The sequence below is a fragment of the Canis aureus genome, chromosome 10, assembly GCF_053574225.1.
Source record: "Canis aureus isolate CA01 chromosome 10, VMU_Caureus_v.1.0, whole genome shotgun sequence".
NCBI classification, from domain to species: domain Eukaryota; kingdom Metazoa; phylum Chordata; class Mammalia; order Carnivora; family Canidae; genus Canis; species Canis aureus.
The window spans coordinates 70,351,344-70,378,020 of record NC_135620.1 but is presented as its reverse complement, the minus strand read 5'-3'; the positions used below and the strand labels follow the sequence as shown (position 1 = coordinate 70,378,020).

The 26,677-nt window shown below is 60.2% G+C and overlaps 1 protein-coding gene across 5 annotated transcripts in view; it reads right to left on the bottom strand.

Moving 5' to 3' along the window:
- Positions 1–26,677, bottom strand: part of COL27A1 (collagen type XXVII alpha 1 chain) — a 134,792-nt gene that overhangs the window by 60,742 nt on the left and 47,373 nt on the right. For all 5 annotated transcript variants that reach the window (XR_013388346.1, XM_077913046.1, XM_077913047.1 and 2 more), the window contains 9 exons: positions 25,200–25,253; positions 24,257–24,301; positions 16,145–16,198; positions 13,863–13,907; positions 7,253–7,306; positions 6,515–6,559; positions 3,141–3,194; positions 1,950–2,003; positions 1,293–1,346 (listed from right to left, as the gene is read on the bottom strand). Coding sequence is in view for 4 of the 5 variants with exons in the window: in XM_077913046.1 (XP_077769172.1) it covers positions 1,293–1,346; positions 1,950–2,003; positions 3,141–3,194; positions 6,515–6,559; positions 7,253–7,306; positions 13,863–13,907; positions 16,145–16,198; positions 24,257–24,301; positions 25,200–25,253 (459 nt within the window). In the remaining variant the exon portion in view is untranslated. The remainder of the gene's footprint in view (positions 1–1,292; positions 1,347–1,949; positions 2,004–3,140; positions 3,195–6,514; positions 6,560–7,252; positions 7,307–13,862; positions 13,908–16,144; positions 16,199–24,256; positions 24,302–25,199; positions 25,254–26,677) is intronic.

Genomic DNA, 26,677 nt, shown 5'->3' with positions numbered 1-26,677 from the left:
GTCGCCAATCCAAACAGAACACAAGGACGGGATCCACACAGGGACCCAGGAGACAACCAAAGCAGAGCTTCTTTGTGCTAGTAGCAGCGACCCCGTGGAAGTCGCTTCTCTACCCCGTGACTCAGTCTCCCTATCTGTAACCCGGTGGCAGTAGTACCTCCCGGGCATGCGTGGGTGGCCTTTCCACGCGCTCTCGTCCGAGGACGCTGTGCGGCCTGCTGCCCCGAGGTGGAGCCTGAGCAACGGGAGGCGGTCAGACTGCGGGAGAGCCGGACTGTCAGAGCTTTCCTCCGCAGTGCCCAGGGGAGGGATCGGGGCCAGCTCCACTCTCTCAAGATGGGACTGTGTCACGGCCAAAGTCAACACGGCGCAAAGTCAGAGCCTTCAGGAAACCATCCCTCATCTTCTCGGGGCAACACCAGGAACGATCTTTGGAAGAGTTTGGAGAACGCGGCAGAGCGAGACTTTCATCTCTGAGATCTTGGGGAAGATGGGAAGGTGTGTGTGTGCGTGTGTGTGTGTGTGTGCGCGTGCGCGTGCGTGCGTGCGCACGGTGGGGGCTGGCTGGGGTCGGCCTAGACACCTCCCCCCAAGAGAGCCCGGGTGCTGAGGATCCCGGCAGGTGGCAGCCCTGGCACGGACCACCCTATGCTCCAAAGACGGTCCCCGCTGGAGCGGCGGGTGGAAGGGCTCCACCGGCGGCCCCCGCGCCGTGAGTGACACGCGAAAGCTAGCTGGTGCACGCCGACCTGTGCTAATGCTCACGCGCATCAGGACCCCGCAGGCGGGTTATAGGAGTTGCCCAGTCATCCTTCGGGAGTTCTCATTCTCCATCCAAACACGGGAGTTTTCACATCTGCTTCTTGCTCCCCATTCCTCCCAACCCTGAGCCCTGAACGTTTTCCGCTGTGTGGGGGGGATTGTGGGCGGAGTGTGGGTGTTTGGAAATGTTCCAGGGCTCGGGCTTAGAGAAACAGGAGCTCCCGCTCAGGGCGCAGGCCCGAGTTCAGAGGGCTCCCCTGATGTTTTTTCTGGAAACTCTAAAGGCGACCACAACGCTAGGGAGGGTCTCCGGGGCCAGCTTCTGTCCCGCTGCCATGGAAAGCCGCTGGGGGCATAGCGGGCAGAAAAAGGAAGATGTCTGATCTCAGAATTTCTCTCCCCAGCCCCATCTCCCGTTTGCTGTGCGCTCTCAGGGAAGGACACCCCGCTCCCCATCTCTGGGTCTTGGATTCCCAAGGACGACACCTAGTCCCGACCGTAGCCAGACGCAGAAATACCGCCTCACATACCTCGGGTCCAGGAGGCCCAGGAAACCCCAGGGGTCCCTTGTCTCCAACTTTGCCCTGGGGAAGAGAAGAGATGGCAGGGGAGGCCGGGGTAAGTGAGGGCCCACCTTCCTCCATCCTTTGCGTTAGCCCCCCCCCCCCGCTGTGGGGTGGGGCTGAAAAAGCTCAGGAGCCTCTGAAGGAAACCGGCCTCCATAACCAGGAGGTACCGTCCACACCCCACTGGGGAAGACACTTCATCATGTGGAAGCTCAGTTTCCCCGTCTGTAGGATGGGAACGATAATTCTCTAGCCCTTGGGTGGTTGGCAGCCTTCAAAGGAGGATGGGATGGGAAGGATCCAATACATTGGAACATTCAAGAAATACATGTCATGAACGCTACTGCTGTTGTCAAGGCTTTGGAAGCCCCGGATTCTGATTCTCCCCAGGACTCTGACAGGGACGGAGGCCTATCTATGACGCTGGGTGAGTCCTGTCCCTCTGGGGCTCAGTGTCCTCCTCTGTGAGATGGGTGACTGTCATTCCTACCCTGCTCTGCTGGTCCCTCGGGGCTGCTGCAGGAGGAAATGCGGTCTGGGGACAGGACAGGGTCCCTGACCACATCTCACGGCTGCTTGGAGACTGTGAAGCTTGGGGGTATCAGAGCACAAGGTACTTACCAGAGGCCCCGGCTTCCCCCGTGCGCCTGGGAACCCTGGCAATCCCTGGCTCCCCTGGAAAAGACCAAGAGCAGGCTAGGGGTTAGCAAGGCCCAGAAACGGCCAGGCCAACAGCTGCGCAGTCATCCTTGCCCGCCCAAGGCCTCGAGAACACCCACCTCTGGGGGAGACTGAGCCCCCCCCCACTCTTCCTGCCTGTAAGCTCCAGCTGGGCACCCCCGTGGCCTGGGCCTCAGGGAGGCAAAGGGGAAACAGCAGGCCCTGTCCTCACCTAGTTGTCCTGGACCCTGGGAGCCCGGGGCTCCAAGCAGGCACCCCGTGCCCTGCAGGCCTGGGGAAGTCCAGAGACTGGGGCCCAGCCGGGGAAGCAGCCTGGTCCACATGGCTCACGAGCCGGAGACACCAAGGCTGGGTCAGGACAGGCCAGCCAGGAGGGAGGGAAGAGGAAGAGGGAGAGCTGGCCAACATCTGGGCCTTGTTGACCAGCTGGGTGAGGGCCAGATGTGGCCACATGGTGCCGGACACAGGCAAAGAGGAGCCGGCCTCGGTCCATCCATCAGTCAGTAGGGCCGCTTACTGCCTCGCTCACTCAGACATGTCCTAAATGTTCACTGTTCTGTGCAGGACTCTGGGCTGAGCTTTGTCAGGCCAGGCTGGGGCACTACCCTTAGGGAGCTGGCTGTCGGGCACGGGACTGAGCACAAGCCCCCATCAACCAGGTGCTGCCCCAGTGGCGGACAGACGTGCGGCTCGGGGCACACAGAGAGGCAAGTGGCCCCTGTCCAAGCAGGTGGAGGGAACGGGGAGCCTGTGCAGAGGGCCCGTCAGCGGAGCACAGGGCCGTAAGGGCAGGAATGGGGCCGAGGGGCTCGCTCGCTGGGTGCTGGGTGCTGGGGTGAGGAGCCGTAGGGAGCCGCGGGGTGTCTGTGAGCACAGGGCAGAGCCTTGTGAGGAAGACAGATGGAAAGAAGAGGCCGGGGGCTTGGCAGTAAGTCAGGAGGCTGTTGTAAACGCCGGGGGAGGGACGCAGACGGGGGCCGAGGCTGGAGAAGACAGGGCTGTGTGAAAGCATCTGTGGCGGCCGGGGGCACGGGGGACGGGGGGATCCTGGCCCACGAGGGACCCTGAGAAGGAAGCTGGGGCCAGAGAACAGCAGGGCGAGGGGTGGGTGGGGGAATCTGCTGCAATTACCTTGTCTCCTTGGAATCCAGGGTCTCCTGACACACCTGGAACCCCTTGTTCACCCTAAATGCACACCAGCAAAGAACGTTACAATGGAGACCACGGCGGGTTCCAGAAGCCTCCCCACTCGCAGACCCACCGGCAAGGGACGGCTTTGCTGAGGCCGTTCCCAGACTGGATCGGACCAGCAGCAGCTCTGTGAGAGCAAAGGGCAGGGCCCCCCAGCAGGGAAGCCGGGCTGGGGCAGGCAGGCCCTGGGGGGCACGGAGCCGGCCTCGCCGCACACCCGCCTGGCGTTGCTCGGGTGGCTGAGCACACCGCTAACGGCAGCCGCGCTGCCTGGCCTTTCCCGGAGAACTGGCAGTTGCAGATCAAAAGGACTGTTTCCTGATCCTTCCAGGTCTTCACCATCAGCTTCGTGTCACACGGGGGCAGGTGCCGGCTGTACAGCGCCACCCTCTCAACGCCCACCCCCACCCCCACCCCCATCACAGGGGGTTCAGAGTGTTTGCATCCGTTGCTTGACATTTTTCACCACCAGGCTGGGAGCCTTCGCTTCTTCCCTCTGTGGGAGCCTCTATGCAAGCCGGCAGCGGGGGCTACTTGTAATTCGCCACTGGTCATCCGCTAAGCCCTGGTGGCTAACACTATGTGCAAACAGTGAGCAAACGGGTCTCGAGTTAGTTCTGGGTGTTGCTTTCCTAAATGACACAGATCCTGGCCATCAGGGGTCTCTTCGGGTGGGAGAACCACACGGGAAGATGCTTCCTCTCCCGGCCTGAGTCCCATCATGCAGCCCTCGTCATCTCCGGCTTGCCAGGCTGGATATTCCCCACAGTACCCCAGCCCTGCACTCGGCAAACACTCACAGCCCGGGGAGCAGTTGGAAGAATGGGGATAAAACCCTGGAGGAAGGGAGACTCTTAGAGAACACACATCGTGCAGCTAAGGCCAGGAGCCAGCACAAGAACTTCCTCGGTAAAACAAAAGCCAGAATTAAAATTAATAAATAAATAGCCTTTTTTTAAAAAAAAAAAAAAAGTACTTTGGTTTATCCAATCTGGAAAAATCTGTAAAATATCCCAGAGGTTTGGGAGCCAAGGAAGTTTCTTTTTGGTGTGTGTGTGTGTGTGTGTGTGTGTGTGTTTTAAATGCCCAAAGGAGGAGCAGAGGGGATTAAAAAAAAAAAAAAAAGGGTTTAAAAAGACACCTAAGAAATCAGGACAATGGATTCAGGCTGGAGCTGGAGTCTCGGTTCCAGAATGCGCCTCCATGCAGGAAGACAGAGCCAAGTGGTTGTAAGTGGGACCGGGGCCAGGCCGGGTCATGGAAAATCTGGGATTCTGGGCAGGACGACTGGGGAACATGAAGGGATGGCTCCGTCATCCCAGGGGAGGGCCGGCCGGGGGGTGGGGTGGGGGCGGAGGGGCCCCTCACACCCTCACCCGCTCTCAGCAACGTGAAGACCCCTCCCCAGCCAAAGGGGTGAGAAAAGAAAGTCCTTTTTCTTTCCTTCTTCCTTTTCTTTTCAACCCCCAAGACTTATTTGATGTTCTTGAAAACTATGGGCAGGAAAACAATTTCCTCCACTTCTTTTTTTTTTTTTTTCCGGAGCTTTCACATCTCAAAACGAGCCAGGCACCAGCAGTCAGCAAGCCAGCCGAGTTCCATGTAACACGTTTATTTCCATGTTCCTGAAGGACCAAGCGAGCGGGAGGCCAGCTCTGCACAGGGGCCTATAAAAAGCTCCCCCACTTCCTTTCTCCCTTGTCCGTGACCTCAACATTTCCAGAGCGCTGATGCCTCAAAACCCCAGAGCAAACAGGTAGCTGTGCGGGAGCCCCCCCACCCCCTACCCCGGACAGGAGGCCCCTGCATCTCAAGGGGAAGGCCACAGAAGAGGGGGCTTAGCAGGCAGCAGGGCAGGGCCGGAGGGGGAGCACGGGAGCCCGAGGGGGGCCGCAGCCGGGGGGCCCCGGGCCAGGACAGTTAGGAGGTGGAAGAGGCGGAAACGGAGAAAGCGGTGCACCCCTGGCTACCTAGGGATGGGGCGGCCAGGACACTCTGGGTGTGCCCGTTTCGGCCCCCCCTTCTCCCCGTTCCTAAGAGTCTGAGGGCTGAGTTGCCTTTGATGCATCTCTTCCAACTCTCTGGGGCTACTGCCCCGGCTGCAAATGCAGGCACGGGCGGCGGTGACCCCCAAGGGCCTCGTCAGCCCTGCCCTTCTGCCCTAGTTCTGCGCCGTGGCCGAGGTCTCCGGAGACACGTGCCTGGGTTCGCCACCTGACACTCCTCGCCGAGGTGCCGGGCCAGCTCCCTAGCTCACGGAGGCCCACGGAGGCCCACGGAGGCTCGGCGGCTGGCCGGGACAATTCCCACGGGGCCCCCACACGGTGCCCAGCCCTGATACACCTGCTCCCGTCTCTCAGGTTTATGAGGAGCGGAGCTGGTCTGAAGGCAGGTGCAGGAGGATCCCGCCCACGGGAGCAGAACTCATCTGCTCAGACTCGTGGAAACTTGGACCCGGCCCCAAAGCCCTCCCACACCCCCTTTGGGGTGCCTGCTTCACGGAGAGGCTGAGAGGGGAGGGCAGGAGGAGAGCAAGGGGCAGAGCACAGGGAGCACGGCCCCCAGCCCCTCCACCCCAGCGTCGCCATCCCTTAGATGCTGCACGACCAGGCCAGGGGCTGCCCTGGCGCCACCCCGCTCTGGGCCCCGGGGTCCCCCGACTCCCACGTCCAAATGTGGTTTGGCACCGGGTGAGTGCAGCAGGAGGACTGTGTGGAGGACACGTGGCACGGGTGGCCTCCCCATGGCAACTGGGAAGAAAGCGGGTCAGGGGCTCAGAGGCCTGTGCCAGCTTTTCTGTTGCACACTCAGACCACGTGCTCCCTGGGGTCGGGTTCCCAGTTCTAACTGGGGCGGCTTATGTGGATTCATTTCCTCCTGTGGCTGGAGACGTCTCTGGCCCCCACACCATACCTGCCCCGGGGCCTGTCATCTCAGTAACTCCCCCACCTACGCACACCCACTCTGGCCTTGGCCGCCAAGTCCAGACACTGGCCTCAGCTTTGCTCTCCGAATTCAGAGCCGGGCCTTGCCCCCCGGCCCACCCCGACCTGTGCCTCCACAGCCCCCCATGCTCTACCTGCCTCAGATCTGCACCTGCCTGAGCTCCACCTGAGTTACAAGGAAGAAGCTGGGGAATACAGATATAGGGGGGCCAGAGGGGAGGCAGGAGAGTGCAGGGGAGTGGACCTGGCGAGAGCAGCAGCCACAGTGAGGTCGCCGTGCGGGTGGGGGTGTGGGTGCAGGTGCGGGTGCAGGTGGGGCTGGTTCGCATGCAGATAAAACACAGTGCAACAAGGGAGTATTCAGATCACCTTATCACCTTTCAGTCCGGGCTGCCCCACGTTCCCCATCAGTCCCTGCAAGACAAAGGCCAGATCCTGCGATGAGAGGGGGGCTCCAAGCCGTGGAAGCCCAGCGCCCTGCCTGGCACCCACCGGCTTGCTGTGTCCACCGGTGCTGGGCACCCCACCCAGCGCTCAGTTTTCCCATCTGTGAAGGGGCCATGACCCCCAGCTCGGAGGGCCATGACGTGGAGTGAAGGAGCACGAGAGGGGGCCGCTGACTCATGAACCACAGCACTCTGAACGAATCCAGGGGAGAAGGGGGCCGAGGGGGACAGATGGGAGCCTCGTGCATCGTCACCCGCATGTTGGCCAAACGGGATCGTTCCCGGAATGAGGTCTGAGCAGTGCAGGCCACTCTTTCCTGCACGCCCAGCCCACCCAGGGACGCACCAAGTCCACTGTGTGCCGGTACAGTTTCTATGCCCCAGGTGATGCCCCCCGTTGACCTTTCAGTGCCTCGACATCTGGCCCCACAGGAGACTCAAGCTCAGCACAAGGACTGCTGTGCAAGGACACGTCAGCCATAAATGACATACAGATGATGACTGGCTTGCTCCCGACCTGCCAGCTTCCACCCAGCACCCCGTGAACCCCCGACCTGCCCTCCCCCAGCACTGTGCCCAGGCACCCTTCCCTCTGGGCTGCAGTGGGTCAGGGGGTGCCTGGCTGGGAGCAGACCCGGATTAAGGGATGGCTCTGGTTTACCTTCACGCCCTTGGGTCCTGGATAGCCAATCGGACCCAGTGCTCCCATGTCGCCCTGCCAAGAGAAAGAGAAGAGGGCACGGTGAGGAGGTGGCTCCCGGGCGTCTGGCCTGGGAGGGATGATTCCCAACATCCCCTCGCCTGGGCTTCTGAGGACACAACCCCACTGGCTTTGTCAGACCACCTGGTCTCTGCGGCTCGCTCACCACATGCAGGATTCAGGGAGGCTCACGGCTCCATGCCTCAGTTTCCCCATCTAAAAGGGGGACCAGTGCAATGTACCTCCTAGACTTGTTTCAGGAAGAACTGAGCTACGGGTACGAAGTGCTTGGCACGGTCCGGAGGCATTTAGGGCTGTTCCAGCTGAAGGGGCTCTACTGGCACCAATGGGTGAAGGCCCCACACAACACAGCCTTGAAATGCCCCATCGTGCTGAGGTGGGAAACCCTGACTGACAAATGGGGTGGCTGGATCCTGTCCGCACAAGCCCACCCTCTCTTCCCCTCTCGGGTCCTCACCTCCTGTCACCCCCACCACCGCTGCCCCCAGCCGCAGCCATAACGTTAAGCCCACGCCCCCTAAAAATGCTCTCTCCTCTCCCTTTTCCATCTGTTGGGACTTGTCAACGTGTCTGGCGGCTATGGGTGCTCAAGCAACGCCCCTGACCTCCCTGGGCCCCGGTTTCCCGCATCCCTGCGCCAGGCTCCGCAGGGGCCCCTGGCAAGTGCTCTGCAGCACTAGGGGAACAGCCACAGCCGGGGTGTCCTGCGGGGACTGCCCTGAGATGTCTCAATCACATCCCTGCCCGACCCCCCACCAGCAACGGGCCGTGTGACCTTGAGCAAAACGCCTGTCCTCTCTGGACCTCGGGAATCCCCCACCTGATTAGGTCAAACCGAACCCTCTAGCTGAACCTCTGCCAAGCAGTGGCGCTTTCAGCTCCATCATGTAATCTTCTGGTGAAGGAAGCACGGCCTCTACAGGTGAGGAGACGACACGAACTACACTGTCCGCCAGGCAGGGAGCGAAGCACCTCACCTGCCTCGACCCAAGGACTCCTCACAGCAGCCCTTGGAGAGCCACCCTACTACCAACCCCATTTTACAGATGGGGGACCCGAGGCTCCATAGCGTTAGGACTGGGAGGAGCTGGGATTCACACCCCACCCACCCGGCTGTCCATCTCCAGACCTTCCAGGCAATTCTGAAGTCGCCTCGGGAGAGGAGGGAGAGAGGGGAGTGAAGAGGCCAGGGTCCGAGGAAAAGCCAGCCCTCCAGAGAAGCGCACTTCCCTAGGCCGTGCTCGGCCTGTCTCTCCCTCTGTTTCCCGGGCTGAAGGGGGCCGGGCTGGCCTGCCCAGGGTTCCCCGTGGTACGCGATAAGCCAAGTAGGCTCCAGCCGGGCCCGGGCGTGGGCAGGCGACCGGTCCGCCGCTGCAGGAACACGGGCTCCTCCCTCCCGCTGCAGGCCCCAAGGTGGTACCCGGCCCCGGGGCCCTGGGGAGCCGCAGCAGCACCACACTGGCCGCCCCGGTGGCCCCTCCAAGGACTTGCACGGGCCCAACCCCACGGGGCAAGGGGCTCGGCTGCGGGCGAACGGGGAGAGGGCGGCGGCTTGCTCACGGCACAGCTTCCCCTGCTGGCAGGACCCCAGGGCCGGGCTCTAGGAGCACTCGGGGGAGAAACAGAGAAACTTCTAGGCCACTCCCGCCTCCCCGCCCAGTACAGCCCGCAGAGCACCACAGCTCTGGGCTAGACCCCGTGTGGGCAGCCTGGCCGGGCGACACACAGCGGGTCACGTCCTCACAAGAAAAAAACGACGAGTCGCGGCCTGCACCGGGCCCCGGGCCCCCCCGTGCCTAAGCTCCCGGACGCCGGCTACACATCCTGCCCTTCGTCTCGCTGACCTCACCAAAACACAAGCAGGCAGGCCGGCCACCGTCCACGGGACTCCTGCTGCGAGTGGACGCCGCGCTCCGACGTCAAGGTCCGAGCTGACGCCGGCCCGGGCTGCCGGCCCTTCGCGGCGACCCCATCTCACGGATGAGGACCCCGAGGCACACGGAGAGCGTCACTCACTCTAGACTAGGCAACAGTCGGGGGACGGGGCAGGCCCGGAGCTCAGGTCTGGCTGGCTGGCCGGCCCCGCGTACTCCAATCCGGGGCCCTGGGATGCCTCTCCTCGTGGCTGCCACCCACAAGCGACGGGGCGGGAGGTCATGCTTGATTCAGAAAGTGGTGCGAGCTCAGCTGGACCAGCACACGCCGCAGGTGTCCAGGTGGGCTGCCGGGGGCCCCTGAAAGGACACCGGGAGGCGGGGCTCCCACCTCTCTTCACACCTGTCCTACCTCCCTGCCCTGCTGCTCCTCTGCAGCTCTGACACCTGGGCCACCCGCTTCCGTACCCAGAACATTCTGCTCTGGGCTCCTGTTGTTAAAGCGCCCTCACCCTTCGGCCGGAGCGCGAGGATCCCTGCCCTGACCCCACGGGCCACTTCAGGGCCCTGTGTCAGGTCCTGCAGCCTTTGCCACACGGGGCGACCATTTCTGTGTGTGCCCAGGCGGCCACCGCCTGCCCCCCGCCTCCCAAAGTGGCTTAACCACCGGGTGCAAATGACGCTCACATTTATGAACCCTCTAGGGAGGAATCCATGGTCCTAGAACTGTCTTTGAAGGCAACAAGGCCTCTTTCAGAAACTGATGGGGCTCGGTAGCTTGGGGACAGGGACCTGGGCGCTGTGGTCTTAATAAAAGCACCATCGCTCACACAGAACAGCCCCTGGCGCTGTCCGGTCCACACTTACTCATCTGCTGTCTCCAGAAGTCGCACAGAGCTGAGTGGGTGATGGACACCGGCCCTGCTGGTCCAGCGCTTTGCTGTGTGACCTCGAGCAGGTGTCTCAGCCTCTCTGTGCCTCTGTTCCCTGAAATGTATGATGGTAACCCCACTTCCTACCCTCAGAGGCTTGCTATGATCATTAAACACTTAGCACCAGGCCTGGCACACGAGGCTTTGCTAAGTGTCAGTGAGGGAGGCTCCTGAGCCTGCTTTATCACGAGGAAACAAAGCCAGATAATCACGGACCGACAATATGGTGGGCCCGTCCACTGTGCCCCATGTGCTGGATTTTGGCCAGACCACATATTCTTTGGGTCTCATTAGACCCACGGAAGAGCCAAAACTCCCTCTGTGTCACTCCAAATCAAAAAGACAAACCTTCTTTGTTCGGCAGATGCAGGAATCAGGCACACTTTTCTTGAGGGCCAGCCAAAGGGTTTCAGTTACTCAAAGGGGGCCGTTCTGAGGCGGTCTCCCCTCGGAGGCTGCAGGGGGCCAGCGGCGGCATAGTGGCATCCGGGTCACACCGACCTGGGCTGCAAGTCCTGGCTGGTGATCTCGGGCCCCAGCCTCCCTAGCTGGGTGACGGGGCCGCCGCCCCCCGCAGGGATCTCAAGGCCTCCTGCCCACCCCCATCTAATGCACGTGAAGCACACACAAAACAGACAGATGCCCCATAAATGTTGGTCTGCCTCCTCACACCCTTCTTCCCGCCTGCAAGGACCTATGGGGGGGGGGGGAGGCCTGTAGGGAGGGTGACAGGGGATGTTTCAGCTTCCGTTTGCATGCACACTGCTTCAGCTGACCAGCCAGAAGGCACTGAATCAACCTGAATCTCCACTAAAATGATTATCAATATGTGGAATTCCCATTTGCTCAGCTAAAAAGCCACATCCTCTGGAAAACCAGAGGTGACTCATGATCCCTCTTCCCCCTTTAACTCCTGGTTAGAAAATTCCTTTCCTCTCCAACTCTCGGGGGAGGCCACTATTCTCCATCCGGCACCCCCGCCCCCACTCCCGGGGCACAGAAGCTGTTGTTTCCAAAAATCCAGGGCGGGCGGGGGTCCCTGGGTGAGAGAGGGCACTAGTCCGGGGAGCAGCGGTGATTTGGCAGGGTCAGGTCTGTGCCTGTGACTCTAGCACCACCACCACCATCACACAGCAGAGGGAATTTTATAACAGGGGAAGTGAGGCTGAAATGGCAGAGAAAGACACAGGCCAAGAGGGAACCTTGAGGAGGGGTAGGTCAGCAATTTGGACATTATGAGGGGGCACACGGTCTGAGGAATGCAGGGACACCCCAACTCCGGCCATTCAGAAATGGGATACACGGAGGAGCGGCCTGGATTAGGAGGCAGAAGGCGTGCCTGTCCAGCATGTCTCCATCTTCCCCTGCCTTGTGGGTGATCTTGACCGGGGGCGGGGAGGGGGGGCCCAGTTTCCCTATCTGCCAAGTGGGATTCCCCTCAGAGAGCCCGTGGCTAGGGCTGCCAGGCTGAGCAAACGAAAATACAATTCGCCCAGCTAAATCCAAATGTCAGACAAACACCGAATGCTATTCTAGTATAAATGTGTTCTAAATATTGCAGCCGAAATTCAAATTTCACTGGGCGTGTTGTATTTTATCTGCCAACCCTCCCTGTGGAAAGCAAAGGGGAGGTTAGGTGGGAAAGAGCCTCGGAAGGAGTCAGGAGGGCCACGGGCAGGGCCTGAGGCTCCAGAGCCTGCATTCATTTGGCCAAATGATATTCTTGCTCCTCTCGGGACCCATATAGGGGACACCAGGACAATGAGGAGGAGAAGCACGTGCCGACGATGAAAGCCAGGAGAGCTGGCTCCCTTCAGGGGAGCTGTGGGAACCGAGAGCATTTAGCCTGAAGAAGGAGCCCAGCAAGGACAGAGGACAGGCATCTTTATCTCTCGAAGAGCCTCCCCAGGGGCAGGGGAATGACGGGGGCTCAGTGGGCAGGAAAGACACCCACAGCGAGCGCTCTGCAGAATGGCCCGGGCTCCCACGGGAAAGAGCGCCCAACACCAGGCCGCTCAAGCTGGAGTGTAATCATCACGTGACCAGGATGTTCCAGAAGGCGTCCCCGTGAGCTTAGAGGAGGCGGGACGGCCAGACTTTGGGGTCCTCCTAAGCTGGGGTTCTCTAACTCTCGTGTGGATACTCCTTTTCCAAAGCACTAGCTCAGTGCCCCGGGCCAAAGAAGATGCCCAGCAAAGTCCTGCTGAATGGACAGCGGGGATGACGGATGCCCGCCTCATGGGTGGGCATTTCCCTGTCCCAAGTCAAGGAGATGTTGCTTGTCAATCACACCCCCTCCTTCCCACTAGTTCCAATGTGAGTTTGAAATCTTTCTCCACACAGTGATCTAGAGGCCTGCTACCACGCATAACACGTGTGTGTGCGCCTATGTGTGAACTAACAATAACTATTCTTATTACAACTAGCACCTCTCGAGTCCTCACTGTGCACAGAGCACTTTATATGTGCTAGCTTCTTTAAATCTTCACACCAGAAGTCTAACTTGGGTACTCATGTCATCCCCATTTTGTAGATGAAGAAAGTGAGACACAGGGAAGTTAAGAAATTTGCTCAGAACCCGAATTCAACAAGTGGCAGAGCTAGGACCCCAAACCCACATGACCTGGTCCCAGGGACAGCGCCAGACCGTGGGCATCTGTGGTCCTAATAAGAGGGTGCACGACGATCTCATCTTATGGAGGGGGCGCCCTGGGGCCCTGGGAAGTGAGCTGTGGCTGAAGAGCACAGAAGCAGGAGGAGGCGAGGCTAGGGACCCTCTGCCTCCACCCCTATCCTGCTCAGGTTCTGCACTCACCCACCTGGGTGGGAGCATGCTGCCCCCGGGGCCCCCTAATCAGGAGGATCATGCTTCCCCTGAACAATGGGGTCCCTGAACTCCCCCGGGGCCTTCTCCAGCCTCCCACTGAGCAGAAATTCTTGGCACAGTTGCTGGAGTAGCCAACGCTGGCAGCCCATTTGTCCAACAAGGGAATGGTCTACTTCTGTCCCTCTGGGGCCCCCCCGGACTCAAACCCCAGAGGAGTGACCAGAGGACAGAGCAAAGGGGGAATGAGACCCTTGGGAAAGCTCTTAGAGTCATTTCCCGGGCCTGGACCTCTCAACGGGCTCTTGCGGCTTGACCCAGGGTCAAGGTCCTACTGCGAGGGCCCAGCACGAGGCCCTGGCTTTGGCTGCTGGAACCACTCCACTCGGCCTACCCCAACCTGTGGGGTCAGAGGTCGGCCTGCCTCCCACCTCCCCATCCACGGGCCTCACTCCCAGGAGTATCAGGGGGTAATCGCAGTGATGAACACAATGATATTTTCCTCTGATTGCACACTTAGTAAATGCTGGGCCCGGTGCCAAGGACAGTCCGCGTAAGGCCTCGGTTACTCCTCACAACGCCCCCTCCCACCGCCAGAGTAGTCAATGATCATCGCCATCTTACAGATGAGGAACTAAGGCTCAGAGAGGGTAACTCCACGCAGGCCACACAGTCAGGATGTGGCAGGTGGTCTGGCTCCAGAGTCACTGAACTATGCAGGAAAGGGCTCAGAGAGGGTGAGCCATCTACCTGAGGACCCGCGGCAGGGCTTTCCTCCCTCTGCTTCCTGGCCAGACTGATAGTTCCTGCTCCCCAGCTCCTCCTGGGGTTTGATGAGAGGACCTTTCCCCATCAGGGCTTGTTGCTTACCCCCCACACCCTGCCTCTTGCCCCCGCCAACCAGGCATCTGGGTACTTACAATGAGGCCGGGCACTCCTCGGGGCCCTGGCAGGCCCAGTTCTCCCTGCAAATAGAAAGAGACCAAAGGGGTTACTTGCCCTGTCTCCCCTCCAGCCACTCCGACCGTGCTATCCCCCCATGGGCACCTGGCGGGATCCTTCGGAGCTGACCATTCCCTGTGCCTGATTAGTGACTCTCGGAGCCTGGCCTGAAGCTTGGACAAGAAGACCCTTCCCCCTTCTGCCATCGGCCTTCTGCATCTGTAAAATGGGGAGGCTGGATTTCCAGACCCAGGATTTTTCACTTGTCAGTGTCCGAGAAGAGGCACAATCCTGATCACGACAACAAAGATGCGCCTGGCCCAGGTGTCACCTCACCTTCACTGTGCAGACGGCAAAACTGAGGCTCGAGAGGGATGGGATGTGGCCAAGGTCAAGTGCAAGGAAATAACACAGGGGCGAGGGCTCTGAGCTGAGAGCCACGGGGCCGGCCTCTGTCCCTGTCAGCTGGGAGGCGCTGGGGCCCTCAGAGGAGCCCACCATCCCCGCAAGGAGGCTGTCGGTCTCTGCCTCCCGGGGCCTCCCTTCAATGGCTTGCACCAGAAAAGACAGGTGGAGGGGCTTGGATCAAGTTCAAGATGCAAAGACATGGGGCAGCCCTGGTGGCTCAGTGGTTTAGTGCCACCTTCGGCCCAGGGCGTGATCGAGTCCCACATCTGGCTGCCTGCATGGAGCTTGCTTCTCCCTCTGCCTGTGTCTCTGCCTCTGTGTGTGTGTGTGTGTGTCTCATGATAAATAAACAAAATATTTTTAAAAAAAGATGCAAAGACATGAATAAAAATGGGGGGGGCTCTAGAAAAGCCAATCATCAGTGAGAATTGCCAAGCCCCCTCCAGGTGATCGTCTTGCCTCCCGTGTGCGCCGACAGGAGGCCGTCACTACAGACGAGAGGGAGGGAAGCAGTCCTGCCTTTGAAATGAGGGAAGCGAGGCCCAGGGAAGGGCAGCGACTTGTCAAGGTCTCAACAGCTGCGTGGCCAAGCCGGGGCCGCTCATCAGGTCCTCTTTCTGCTCCCCTGGGACCTGAGTATGAAGACCCCGCGGCCGACCCCAGATGCCGGCCTCCGGGATGACATCACCTATTATTAGGGCGCCTGACCCGGTAACTGATACACCGGAGAGGCTCTGATTTCCCACCACCGTGCCTTCGCTGGTGACCTATCCTCCCCAGGGAATGTCCCCTCACCTGTCTCCTCACCCCAATCCAGGGTCACCTGCCCTGGATTCCTGTCTCTTTATCCCTCCTCCACGGCCCCCGGGGCCTTCGACCCCACATGTCTCACTGTGCCTGGCATGACGGACCAGACAGACAGCCGTGAGCTCCTCGAGGGCAGGCGATGTGCCCGCGGTGACCTGCTGCTCACAACCGCCCCATCCCCGCTCCCAGCGTCTCGTTCTGTCCTTGCACCAGCCCTCTGACCCCCAGATTTACAGACCGGGAAACTGAGATTCAGAGAAGGGAACCGATGTGTCCGGGTGATGCAGCAGGATTCAAACCTGAGTCCGTGTGGCTCTGAGACCAGGGCTTAGGCCCCAAGGGGAGCTGGGGTTAGCCCAGGCTGGGGCGGGCTCAGGGAGCCTTTGTGGGATTGAAATCAGTGCCTAATCAGGGGCTGATGGCAGATCCAGCAGTCACCTCTACAGAAAACACAGCTGGCCACAGCTGCTGAGGTGGGAAGCCCCGGAGAGATGGGGGAACACGGCAGGTGTTTGTTCCCAGTCTGCTCCCCCCGGCAGAGAAGAAGCTTCCCCTCCCGCAGAGCCCCAGCCTGGGACAGGAAGGGGAGGGCGGGCTAGTACCTCAGGGCAGGCTGACCTGGCTCCTTGATGGGCCTCCCATTATTTACAAACTCTATAAACATGCCTCTGCTGAAGATTGTTTAGAACTCAGCTCTTCTTCCCTTACAGGGCCTGCAAACCATCTGCTCCCCCAGGGCGCTGCCGTCCCATAAACATTTCTGATGCTTTGGAAGATGGTAGTAGCCCTGGCTTCCCCAGTGGGGGGCGACCCGAGAATCTTCCTGAGTCCTTGGGGATGGGCACGGTCTGGGGCTTGGGGAGCAAGGGCTCGGTGGGCTGGAGGACTTTCCTGGGGGGCCCACGGCGGACAGGAGCCTGGGGTTCAGAGGTGGCAGGGCTGGGATTTGATCCCATCTGTCTGACCCCAAAGCCTGGATTCCTCAAACCCGCTGTGTGCTTGCTCTGGAATCTCTTTCCTGTTCCCAAAGACTTGAAATACTTACGGGGTTTCCATCCAGTCCTGGAGGACCTCGTTCCCCAAAGTCTCCAGGAAACCCCTGAAGGCATAAAAGAGAGAACAAACACCTACAGATTAGTGTTTTTATCTGTGGGGCGGCTTCCATCCGAACCCCTGGGGGCACATAAGGACAAGTCCACGCAGGCTCACTCCTTGGTTCTGGGACCTGAGCAGGCGATGGGGTCACCTCCACAAACACCTTCACGTGAGGAACTTCTCAGGGACTGGCTACTGGGGAGGGGCCCACGGCTTGGGAGCCCTTTCCTTGTCTACATAGAATCCGAGAAGAAACGAATGCCTGGCTCCGCAGCATGGAAATACCCACCCCAAACCTGACCCCCGGACGGAGGAGGCGGGAAGGACGAGAACAAAGGTCAGGAAGCGGAGTCTAGGCCTGACCCAGCAGCTGACTTGCTGAGCAGTTTATGGACATCCCTTTACCCCATGAGCCTCAGTTTCCACACTAGGCAAAGCAGGGAAGGCCTCTGCAACATTTTCCAGCTCAGACCTTCTGCGGCTGTGACATGCTCTTCAAAAGCCGCCCTATGCAATCACGATCCCCATTTTTACAGGTAAAGAAAGAAAAGCTCTGGAAGCATAACTGTCAAGGTTACACGAGGTCACACGGTAGGTGACCATCGGCCCCCACTGCTGAGATGAGTTTCAGAGGCTCAGAGAGGGGCCAGGCCACCCAGCCCAGTCATCCCCTCCCTAACCCCACTCCCTACTCTCCCGGGAGACAGGCAGCTGGAAAAACATCAGCTGTGGGGACACCTCTGAGGACCAGGGTAGGGGTGAGTATTTCACTTCAAAAGGGGAAAAAAAAAGTCTCCAAGCTTAGAATTTAGGGAAACCTGTTCTTCCCCTTTGCTTGAATTCAAATCGTTGTTTTTCCAGGGAAATTTAATAAAAAACACAGCACATGTTTCTCTGACCAGGCGGATGCCTGAGCCGTTCAGTCAAGATTCCTCGCGGAGGATAATCTGCATCTGGTTTCTACCACAACTGGGGGGATCCGGTGAGTAGATTAAACCTAAAGGACAAGACCCAAAGCAAGGACAACGTCTGTCCTGGCTGAGCAAAGAGACCTTGAAATGGTGTGTGCGTCCAGGCCTTTGTCCTTGTCCTCCCTATCCAGCTGTCCCATTCTCCTCAGATCCCTCCTCTGCCAGGGAACCCTCCTGGATCAGAAGTGCAGAGGTCAGCATTCATTCTGCGGGAGGTGTGGCTTCGTGCAAACAGCCACAGGAGGACGCGAGGACAGAATCATGAGTTTTGGACCAACCCAGGCGCTGTGCACACAAACCTTCACTTGCCTTTTCCATCTACCCCTGGGGAAAGGTTAGCAGTCCCATTTAACAGATGGGGAAACTGAGGCTCAGAGAAGCAATGTCACCTGGCTAAGGCGAAACAGAAAAGAAAAGCAAGTTTGTGGCAGCGCTGAGCCCAGGCCCCACCTCTCTGAACTCCGTCAAGTTTGTATGAGCTGCACACAGGCCGGTGACGGCACGTAGAGGCCGCTCGAATGTGTGTTCGGCTGGTTTCAGAGAGTGGCAAGGCCACTCATCTAGGGGGTCGTGTGTCTACAGGCCCATCTCCAGGTCAAGTCTTTGCGGGGGGCCATCTGACCCTATCTAAGACTCCTCTCCCTGCAGACCTCGGGTCCCGCTAGCAAATTCCAGTCTCCCTTCAACCCAGCCCCTGTTGTCATGCTGTAAGGGAGACCCTCTCCCCCGCCAGGACCGGAGATGTCGGCTAGGTGGGCTGTGGTCAGGGAGCCTTCTGAAGGCATTGCATTTCTGCCATCACCTCTGGGGGCTGGGGTTAGGGGCCTGGCAAGAGACGAGGACCATCCATCAGGGGATAAGGCCAATGCCGTCCAGGCAGGCACCTGGCCAAGTCCACATGGCCCATGGAGGGCAGGACTCAGGAAGTCTGCGCTCTGCTCGCCAAGTCCAGTGTCTGGAGACTAGCTGTGGCTCGCCTCCAGACGGGCTGGGTGACCTTGGGCAGACCCTCACTTGACTCACTGTCTTGCTCAGGCTGTGGGCGGGGGTGGGGGGAGGGGGGTTCTCTAAGAACACGTCCCAACCTCTAGATGAGGCCTGGATGGAAGGAGCCTCTTCCCCTTCCACACCCGAAAGCCGCCCAGCCTGGGGCAAGATGAAGACCTTGTCAGCATCCCCCGGGGCGCACACCCTGGCTGCAATGCCCGGGGGCCACCAGGCAGGTGCCAACCCCATGGGCCTGCGTCCGGAGGCCACTTTAGGCTGGCTGAAGGACTCCAGCTGCCGGGCCAGCCTTCCTCCCCACGAGGCTTGGGCAGCAGAGCAGCCCGATGCCAGTCCCAGCTCTACCACCCACGGGCCTCTGCAGGCCTCAGTTTGCTCCGCTGCACAATGGGGGAGTACAAACAGGATGAGCTGAGGTGTCACACGGAGGGTAACCCTTGCCGGCAGCAGCAACGTAAAGGCACATCTCTGGGGCATAAGCAGGGGAGAGACCATCAGAAAGGTCAAAACCCCCCAGGGAAGGCAACTCTGCAGACCAAAAGGAGCCCGAATACAGCCAGTGGCCGACAGCAGCAGCAGGGTAAGAACAAGGATGGGAAGAGCAAACTCCAGCAGCCCGGTGAGGTGGGTAATTAAGACCATAATGGTTGGGGGGGGGGGGGGAAGAAGTTTTAAAAAGGAGCTTTAAAAGTTCTAGAACAAACCTGTGATTGGAACAATCTCTTAGACGGAAAGACCGTAGCTGTTCTTGACACCCACACCTCATTGCCCCCCTGGGGAGACGAAGGCCCATCACCCGCTGGCCTGCCTCACCCCTCCACCACTGGAGACACAGCCCCGGGGCCGCGATGCTTCGCCCCTCCGGCTGTCAGGGAGGCGGCCGCCAAGCTAGACGTGTGGCCCCGCGTCCTGCCCCTCGGCACCCCCCTAGCTGGCCTTGTGCACCGAGTGCAGTCCCGCCCGGCCTGAGCTCCCCGCTGCGGAGGGCTGGCCCGAGGCCCAAGAAATGAGCTCGGCGCCCTGCCGGGGCCCCAGCCACGTGGTGTCTCCGCTTCCCCAGGTCGGGGGCCCCCGGGGAACTGGACGCCTTGTACTTAGAGCAGAACAAGGCTCAGGAGGAGAAAGGATCAGGCTCCAGGACGGGCCTCCAGGTTCAGTCTCAGCTACAGGAATTCAGAGGACTAGAGGGGGTAGGGGGGGCAGTCCTTGTCCCAGCAGCATGCCAAGGCCCAAGGAGGCCGCTGAGGGCCACCCCAGCCACTCCCCTGCCTCCAGGCACCGTCTACCCCACCCATCTGCCCAGGAAGGTGGGCTGTGGAGGCAGAGGAGGCATGAAGCCTCCGCAATCAGAAGCCCTACTAATGCCTCGAAGGCTCAGCTTCCTGACCTACAAAATGGTCTGTCCTGCCAACTCCGCTGGCAGAGCTGGGCCCAAGAGGTGAGGTGTCGTCATGCAGCCCCGGCACGCTCCACCGCGCCAGGGCACGCTAGCCTTGGCTTGTACCAACAGCGGAGAATACAGAATAACCTCTCGGAAGAGCCAGCAGAGGGATCCCGGGGGCCTCCTTACACAGTTGAGATTCTCTGCAGTCGGGGAGATTCCTGTGCAAGCCTAACCTGCATCCCTCCTGCTGCACTCCCAGTGGGCCACCCTCCTTTTGCGAGCACGTGCGCACACCAAGCGTGCGGACATGGAAAGACCCCTTGAGGTCAGGATGCCGCGCAGGTTTTCACTCTGCCCTTTTGGAATCCACTAGGGAGCCCGTCCAAGAAGAGTCACATCGGGGAACAGGGAGATGTAGGAGAGCCTGGTCCAGTTTTCGCCAGACAGGGTCACCAAGGGCCCTGGGAAGAAACCCCTTCAGCTCCAGCCCAAATTTGTAACATCCTATATCTGGCCCCCTCCTCAGGAAACCACAGGTTTTCACTCTAGCAGCGAGAGGCGATGGGAGCGTTAGCCGAAGCCTCCCTTCGGAGTTCAAGACCGGAGTGCAGAGAGGAGTGAGAGGCAGAAAGCGAGCAAGGGGCCCGGGGTCGAGCCCTGACTGCCATCGAGTGCCGTGGGACGTCGGCCAAAGGACCGGCCTCCCTGAGCTGTGCCAGCGGATGCGTCTGACAAAGAGGCTGGGCCGACTCCTCACGAAAGTGCTGTTGTGCTCTGACCTCCAGAGTCTCCGCTACGGCTCCCCTGAGCCAAAGATTCCCACGCACCCGCCTTCCCGACCTGACGCTTGAAATTCGGCTCGCCGGAGAGAGAGGAACGACACAGTCACCCCGGCCCTGCCAGAAATGAGGCCAGCCGCGATGGCATGCGGGGATTCAGCTCAGTCTCCTGACATCTCGCTAATAAATGCCTAGAAATCAGCCGGCCCAAAGCTCCAACGAGAGGGGATCCGCAGAAGGAGCGCCCCCACCCCCAGGGCTCAGGAGCGGTGTGTGGGGGGGCGGATGGCGCTCCAACCACTGAGGAGCATGCGGCCCAGAGGATGGCCAACTCGGAGGCCTGGCGTGGGCAGAGACAAGGCCATAGGGACCCAGGCACGTGGGGTCCCAGTCCACACACTCCTGAATCACATCCAAGGCCGGGGGCACCTGGGGGGCTCCGGCAGTGAAGCAGCTGCTTTCAGCTCAGGTCGTGATCCCGGGGTCCTGGGATCGAGCCCCTGCTCAGCGTCCCTGCTGCTTCTCCCTCTGCCCCTTCCCGTCCCCCTGCTCCTGCTCTCACTTGCCAGTGTGCGCTCTCTCTCTCTCTCTCTTTCAAATAAATAAATAAATAAAATCTTAAAAAAAAAATGCATATCCAGTGCAGACCCTCCTGCTCTTTGGCCGGCCATGGCAGCTGGACCAGGGGCAAGGGAACTGTGGGAGCCCTCGGGGGGGACTGTGCGGCCACAGCACTGTTTTGCTGCAGAAGGGGGTTTCCTCGCCCCCATGCCTGAAGCCCGGGTGCCAGGGAACACCCCCATCAGGAAGGGCAGGGCAGGATCTCAGAAGTTAATGACAAGGAGCAAGGAGGCAGAAAGGGGGTTGGAGTCTGGTGAGACCCCCCGAGGGCGTCTGAGCTCGGGTTCCAGGTCTGGGAAACAGGTGCCGTCGACCTCACCGCGGAAAATGGGGTTCGGGGGAGAAGCATAGGCAGTCCGGATGCCACACAGGCCAAAGGGCCTCAATGAATGTTGCTTTGGGGGATATGTTTTGGCCACAAGTGCTGTCCCCAGCACCCGGCACACGGAAGGTGCCCCGTAAATTTTTGTTGAGTGAAAACCGAAGGCCTGGTCTCATCCCACACCAGGTGGCAAAACGGCCCCGAGCACCTCCGACCCGGTGCTGCCTTCCCGGGCGAGCACCTTGGGTGGCCTTCAGCTCCAGGGAGCAGACGAGTGTGTGGCAAGGAGGGCGGATGGGATGAGGAGGTCACTGGACGCAGGAAAAGCGGGAGGTGGAAGAGGAGAGCTGGGCCCTGGGCCCGTCGGCAGTCCTCGCGGCGGCAGGGCGGAGAGGCAGCCACGACACGCCCGGGTTTCCAGGCCCTTCCCTGCTCCACGCTCAGGAGGCTCCAGAAGGCTCCAGAATCCAATCGCTCGCTAGCGATGCTCTGGGGCAAGAGGCCAGAGCTCTGGCTGCTGCGCTCCAACCCAGCAATGACCCTCAGGAGCCTCCGGGCCTCGGCCACGTCATTCACCCCCAGCCGCACGCCCCCTCTGCAGAGCAGTGGCAACGCCTGGTGCCCTGGCAGCCTCCCGGGACAGAGGCTCAGCAAACCCCTCACGGGTGGCTGGCTCTGCAGGCAGAGCTGGGTGAGGCGACAGGGCCCAGCTGACCTCATCCAAGCAAGCTGATGGCCCCTACTCAGCAACTTAACCTTTGGGAAGACAGCTCCAGAGAGGTGAAGCCATTGGCTCAAAGTGACACAGCACAGACAGCCTCAGCCACCCAGGGAGCTCCACACAGGAATGGTGGCTGCTACTGTGCCCGAGCACTCACTGCGCGACAGGCACAATGACCTCAAGAGCTAGAAGATATTATCCCCGTTTTTCACAGGGGAAACTTGCAATTCAGAGGCTTTGAGCCAACCATGCCCCCAGGGCCTTTGCCCCTATTATTCCCTCAACCTGAAAGCTCTTCCCCTGGGAGCCAAAGGCTCCCATTCCCACCTCATTCAGGTTTCTCAAGAATTCAAGAGGAGGGGATCCCTGGGTGGCTCAGCGGTTTAGCGCTTCGGCCCAGGGCCTGATCCTGGAGTCCCGGGATCGAGTCCCGCATCGGGCTCCCTGCATGGAGCCTGCTTCTCCCTCTGCCTGTGTCTCTGCCTCTCTCTCTCTGTCTCTCATGAATAAATAAATAAAATCTTTTTAAAAAAAAGAATTCAAGAGGATTCCTGGATCAATTCACCTAACAGTCTACACCCCAAGCACTCACGGTCTCCCTACCCTACTCCATGTTAACGCTCAGCACCCTCTGACATTCACTCATTCATTGCTCATTCCCTCGTCCAATCATTGTCTGTCTCTCTGTCCATGGAAATGGGAACTTGTCTTGTTCACGGCTCAGCACTAAGCATAGTGCCTGGTCCACGGTATACACTCAGTATTTACTGGATGGATGGATGGATGGATGGATGGATGGATGGATGGATGGACCTCCTTGCCCAAGGTCACCTGGCTTGAGGAGCAGATCCGGATGCCAGCCCAACCCTCACAGATGCCAGGTCCTTGCCCTGAAGCACTAGGTGCTACTCCTTGCCCAGATCCAGGTGTCAGGTGTTAGTAGGCCTCCAGGCGCAGAGGGGCTGTCGGCCACAGGAAGGTCTGGTCTGAGGACGAGGTGCCCCTCTGGTCCTTGAGTCCAGGACCTGGATCTTGCTCTTCTTTGTATAGCACACTTGGCCCCACGGGGCCCGGATCCATACACACTACAACAGGTAAGATGCCCGTGGACTGCGTGTCAACCCCAGAATCACAGACAAGCCCCTTTCTGGGCACCATGGGGCACTCCTGGCCACCTTCTAGCCACCTCTCAAGCTCCAACCTCCCTCACCGTCCCTTCTCCATCCACCACCAGCAGAGGGAAGTTCAGACCCCAAGGTGACGATGCTTCCAAGCATAGGGATGACCCTGTGGGCAGCCACACGGGGCCTTCGGTCACCAACAGAGGTCGGGCTGGAGAGAAGTCTGCCTCAGTTATAGTCTGGGGTCTCCCTCGGCTGGCAGCAAGGACGCCAGACATACCACTCCAAGGGGAGCCTCAGCCTCCCCTTGTGAGTAATGAGATCATTGGAATTCATGTCTTGCCCACCGGGTGAGGATTCTAGGGCATCTGCTTGTACAACATTAGTGCCAGCCAGGGAATCTGAGAAGCCGACTTGGTCCACCACTGAGATCAGAGGCCCTGGAGGCGAATGGGGTTGTTAGAATCCTGGCTCCCTTGTTGATTGTGAAACCGTGGGCAGGTTACTCAACCTCTCTGTGCCTTGGCTTTCTCTTCCTGCCAAGCAGGAGGAAGACGATTCCTGCGCACTGGAGAGTCATGGGCAACGCCGAGACTCTGGGGTCACGACCCTGGGATCGCACCTGCTGTGGGCCTGCTCACATGCCCCATCGCCCTCTGGCCCTGTATGTGCACGGCCACCCACAAGTGACGTGACGCCACCCCAAGACCCACAAGTGACGTGATGCCACCCCAAGACAATATGGAGACTGAGGGTTTTCCGAGATAGGAGCCCAGACACGGGTCTAGCCATGATCCCCCCCAGTCCAAGCAGGGCCCCAGACACTACTGACCCAGACAACAGAAGCCACCCAGATGCAGGACCACACTGTGGAGCAACTGCTGCACACACGCACCACACACACATAGAGGAACCATCCTGGAGGGGCCCAGAGCACGACAGGCCCCAGCCACAGCCAGGCGGCAGCAGGACACGCGGCCCAGACAGCCCCTCGTGCTGGCCCACACACTCAGAGCAGAGCCATGGCCAAGCAGACAGAAGCAGAGAATGCCCGGGCTGCAGGTGGACAGGGCGGTGCGGCCAACAGGAAGTCAGAGTCACCCATAGAGTCTGCATAATAGACACGGAAAATCTTTACCGGCCTACCCATCTTGCCCCTCTTGCCAGGAACACCAGGCAGGCCCTGTAGGGGAGAGACAGGGAAGAGGTCAGGACACGATTCCACAGGGGACAACCAGTGCTGCCCCAAACCAGCCCCGGAGCCACCCACGAGAGGAAGTCACAGAGGGCCTGGCGCCTAGGCCACACATAGTAGGTGGCAGCTCTGTGCACGTCGGACGGACAATCCTTGCACTCTACGGGGCTGGGCTCTGTGGGCACCTGAGCTGGGCAAATGCCTAGGAAAGCACCCGGTGTCCCCGGTATTCAGCAGGTGCTCCCGCCGCTCTCCCGAGGTCCTCTCTACCCAGCTTGTTATGAGGTGACGAGTGAGTTCCCAACTATGGGCTCAGGCTGGGAGGGGACAGGGCAGAAAGGCCCGTGGGCCATGCGGTCCCTGCCAAGGCTGCAGGAGTACGAGGCGCTGCAGACGGCAGGTAACCGAACGAGCACGCCTGTACTCGGCACCACTGCATACACACAGACGGCTGCCGGGATCAGGCCCTCGGGCTGCAGCGAGCGGACACTTGATCCACAGTAAGAAGCAGGCCCACGTCTCATTCGCTGAAAGCCCTTCAGAAGCTGTCCATGCCTCAGAATCACGTCCCCCTCCTGACCCTGGGCCCGACGCCCACATAACCTCGCCCAGGAGCCCCCCGCACCCCCCAAGCTCGTCTCCTACCATTCCTGCCTCGCGCTCTGAGCTCTGACGGCGTAGACTGTCACACGTGCCAGTCACCGTACCTCCCCGACTTTGTCCCCACTCTCCCTTACATCTGGAAGGGACCTGACTGCCTTGACTCGACCCCTTGGCGGGCTCCTATGCAACTCGAGGGCACTTCCTCCAGGAGGGAGTCCAGGACTCCTCCCAGAAGACCGGGGTGGGTAGGCGGGCGGGAGGTAAACAAACGAGGCCTACTCACTCGCTCTCCATCGGACCCTGGCAGGCCGAAGAGCCCCGGGAGTCCAATGTAGCCCTAGGAAAGAGCAGGTAGGGGGTCAGAGGGACCGAGGGGTGGGGTGTGGCTGGCCCGGCCCCGCCGCCCGCGCCCCACTGCCCTCCCACGCCCAGGCTCCTCTTCCTGCTGGTGGCAGCGGCGGCTCCGGCGACTCCTCGACGACACAGGCCTTGAGGCAAGTGTATATGCCCATGGACTGCATGGTGCTGGCTTCCACGATGTAGTCCAAAGGCACATACCCTCACGCCAGGGAAGGGCGCGGGCGCTCTCGGGGGGAGGCCCGCCCCGCGCCGGGGCTCCCGGACCTGCAGAAAGGAAGCTCTCGGCTGGGTTAGATGCTAGAGCGCGCCCGGCTCCGCCCGCCCCGAGGGAGCCTGCCGGGGGGGTCCCGGAATTGGGGCTCCCTCCACCCGCAGGGGCCTGAGCAGAGGTCCCGGCGGCACGCGGAGGCCACTGCGGCCGAGCCCCCAGCGTCGCTGCCGACTGGCTGTCAGCTGCCCCGCTGCACAGACAAGGAAACCGAGGCTCGGAGATGATGCGACACAAGCAGCCCGGGGGCAGCCAGCCGGGAGTCCGAGGCCCCAGGATGTGCCCGGTGTCCTGCCTCCGCACTGTGCCTCCACCGGGCTGGCCCTTCCCCCCGCAGCGACGGCAGGGCCACCCCTCCCAAGCCCAGCTCGAGCTCTCTCCTCCCGGCTCGTCCCTCCACCCACGCACCGTGTTTACTCCTCAGTTAATAGGATTTACCACTTTCTCCGATGTTTTATCTTCCATTATCTGTGTCCACGCTTCACGCCCTCATTAGCCTGGGGACTTCTCGGGGGCAGGGACCCAGAGCTCCTATCACTATCTGTGCTCTCTAGATCTTTGTGGAATGATTTAATAATAACGCTCACAAACTACGTTCTCGGGGCTTCGGGGGGCACGAAAGCATCTATTGGGTCCTTGCTGCACCCCCAGAAGCAGGTTATAATCAGTCGGCCCCCTGGAAAGGGGAGAACATTTAGGCCCAGAAGTGAAGTGACTTGCCCAGGGTCACACGGCTAGAGCACGGTAGAACTGGTATTTAAGTTCGAGTCAACGGACTCCCAGGCGGGCCTCCTAACCACTCGGCTACACTGTCCCCGACAAACAAGCAACCAACACAGGCTCACAACCATCTCTCCTCCCCTAGTAGGTCAAGACGTCACTGAACCTCCTCACCCTCCAGTGATGAACATCCATCACCGTAACGAGGGACTTTTATTGGTCCTGCCAACCAGGGCTTCTATCCCAGATTCACAGATGAGAAAATGGGCTCAGAGAGGTCTGGCAACTTGCCCACCACCCCACAGCTGGTTAAGGGCACGGCAGCTCTCAAAGCCGGTTGCCCTGATTCCATAGCTTGCATTTTATCTCATTCATAAATATGAGGCTGGTGGTGGCAGGGGAGGGAGGGCAGC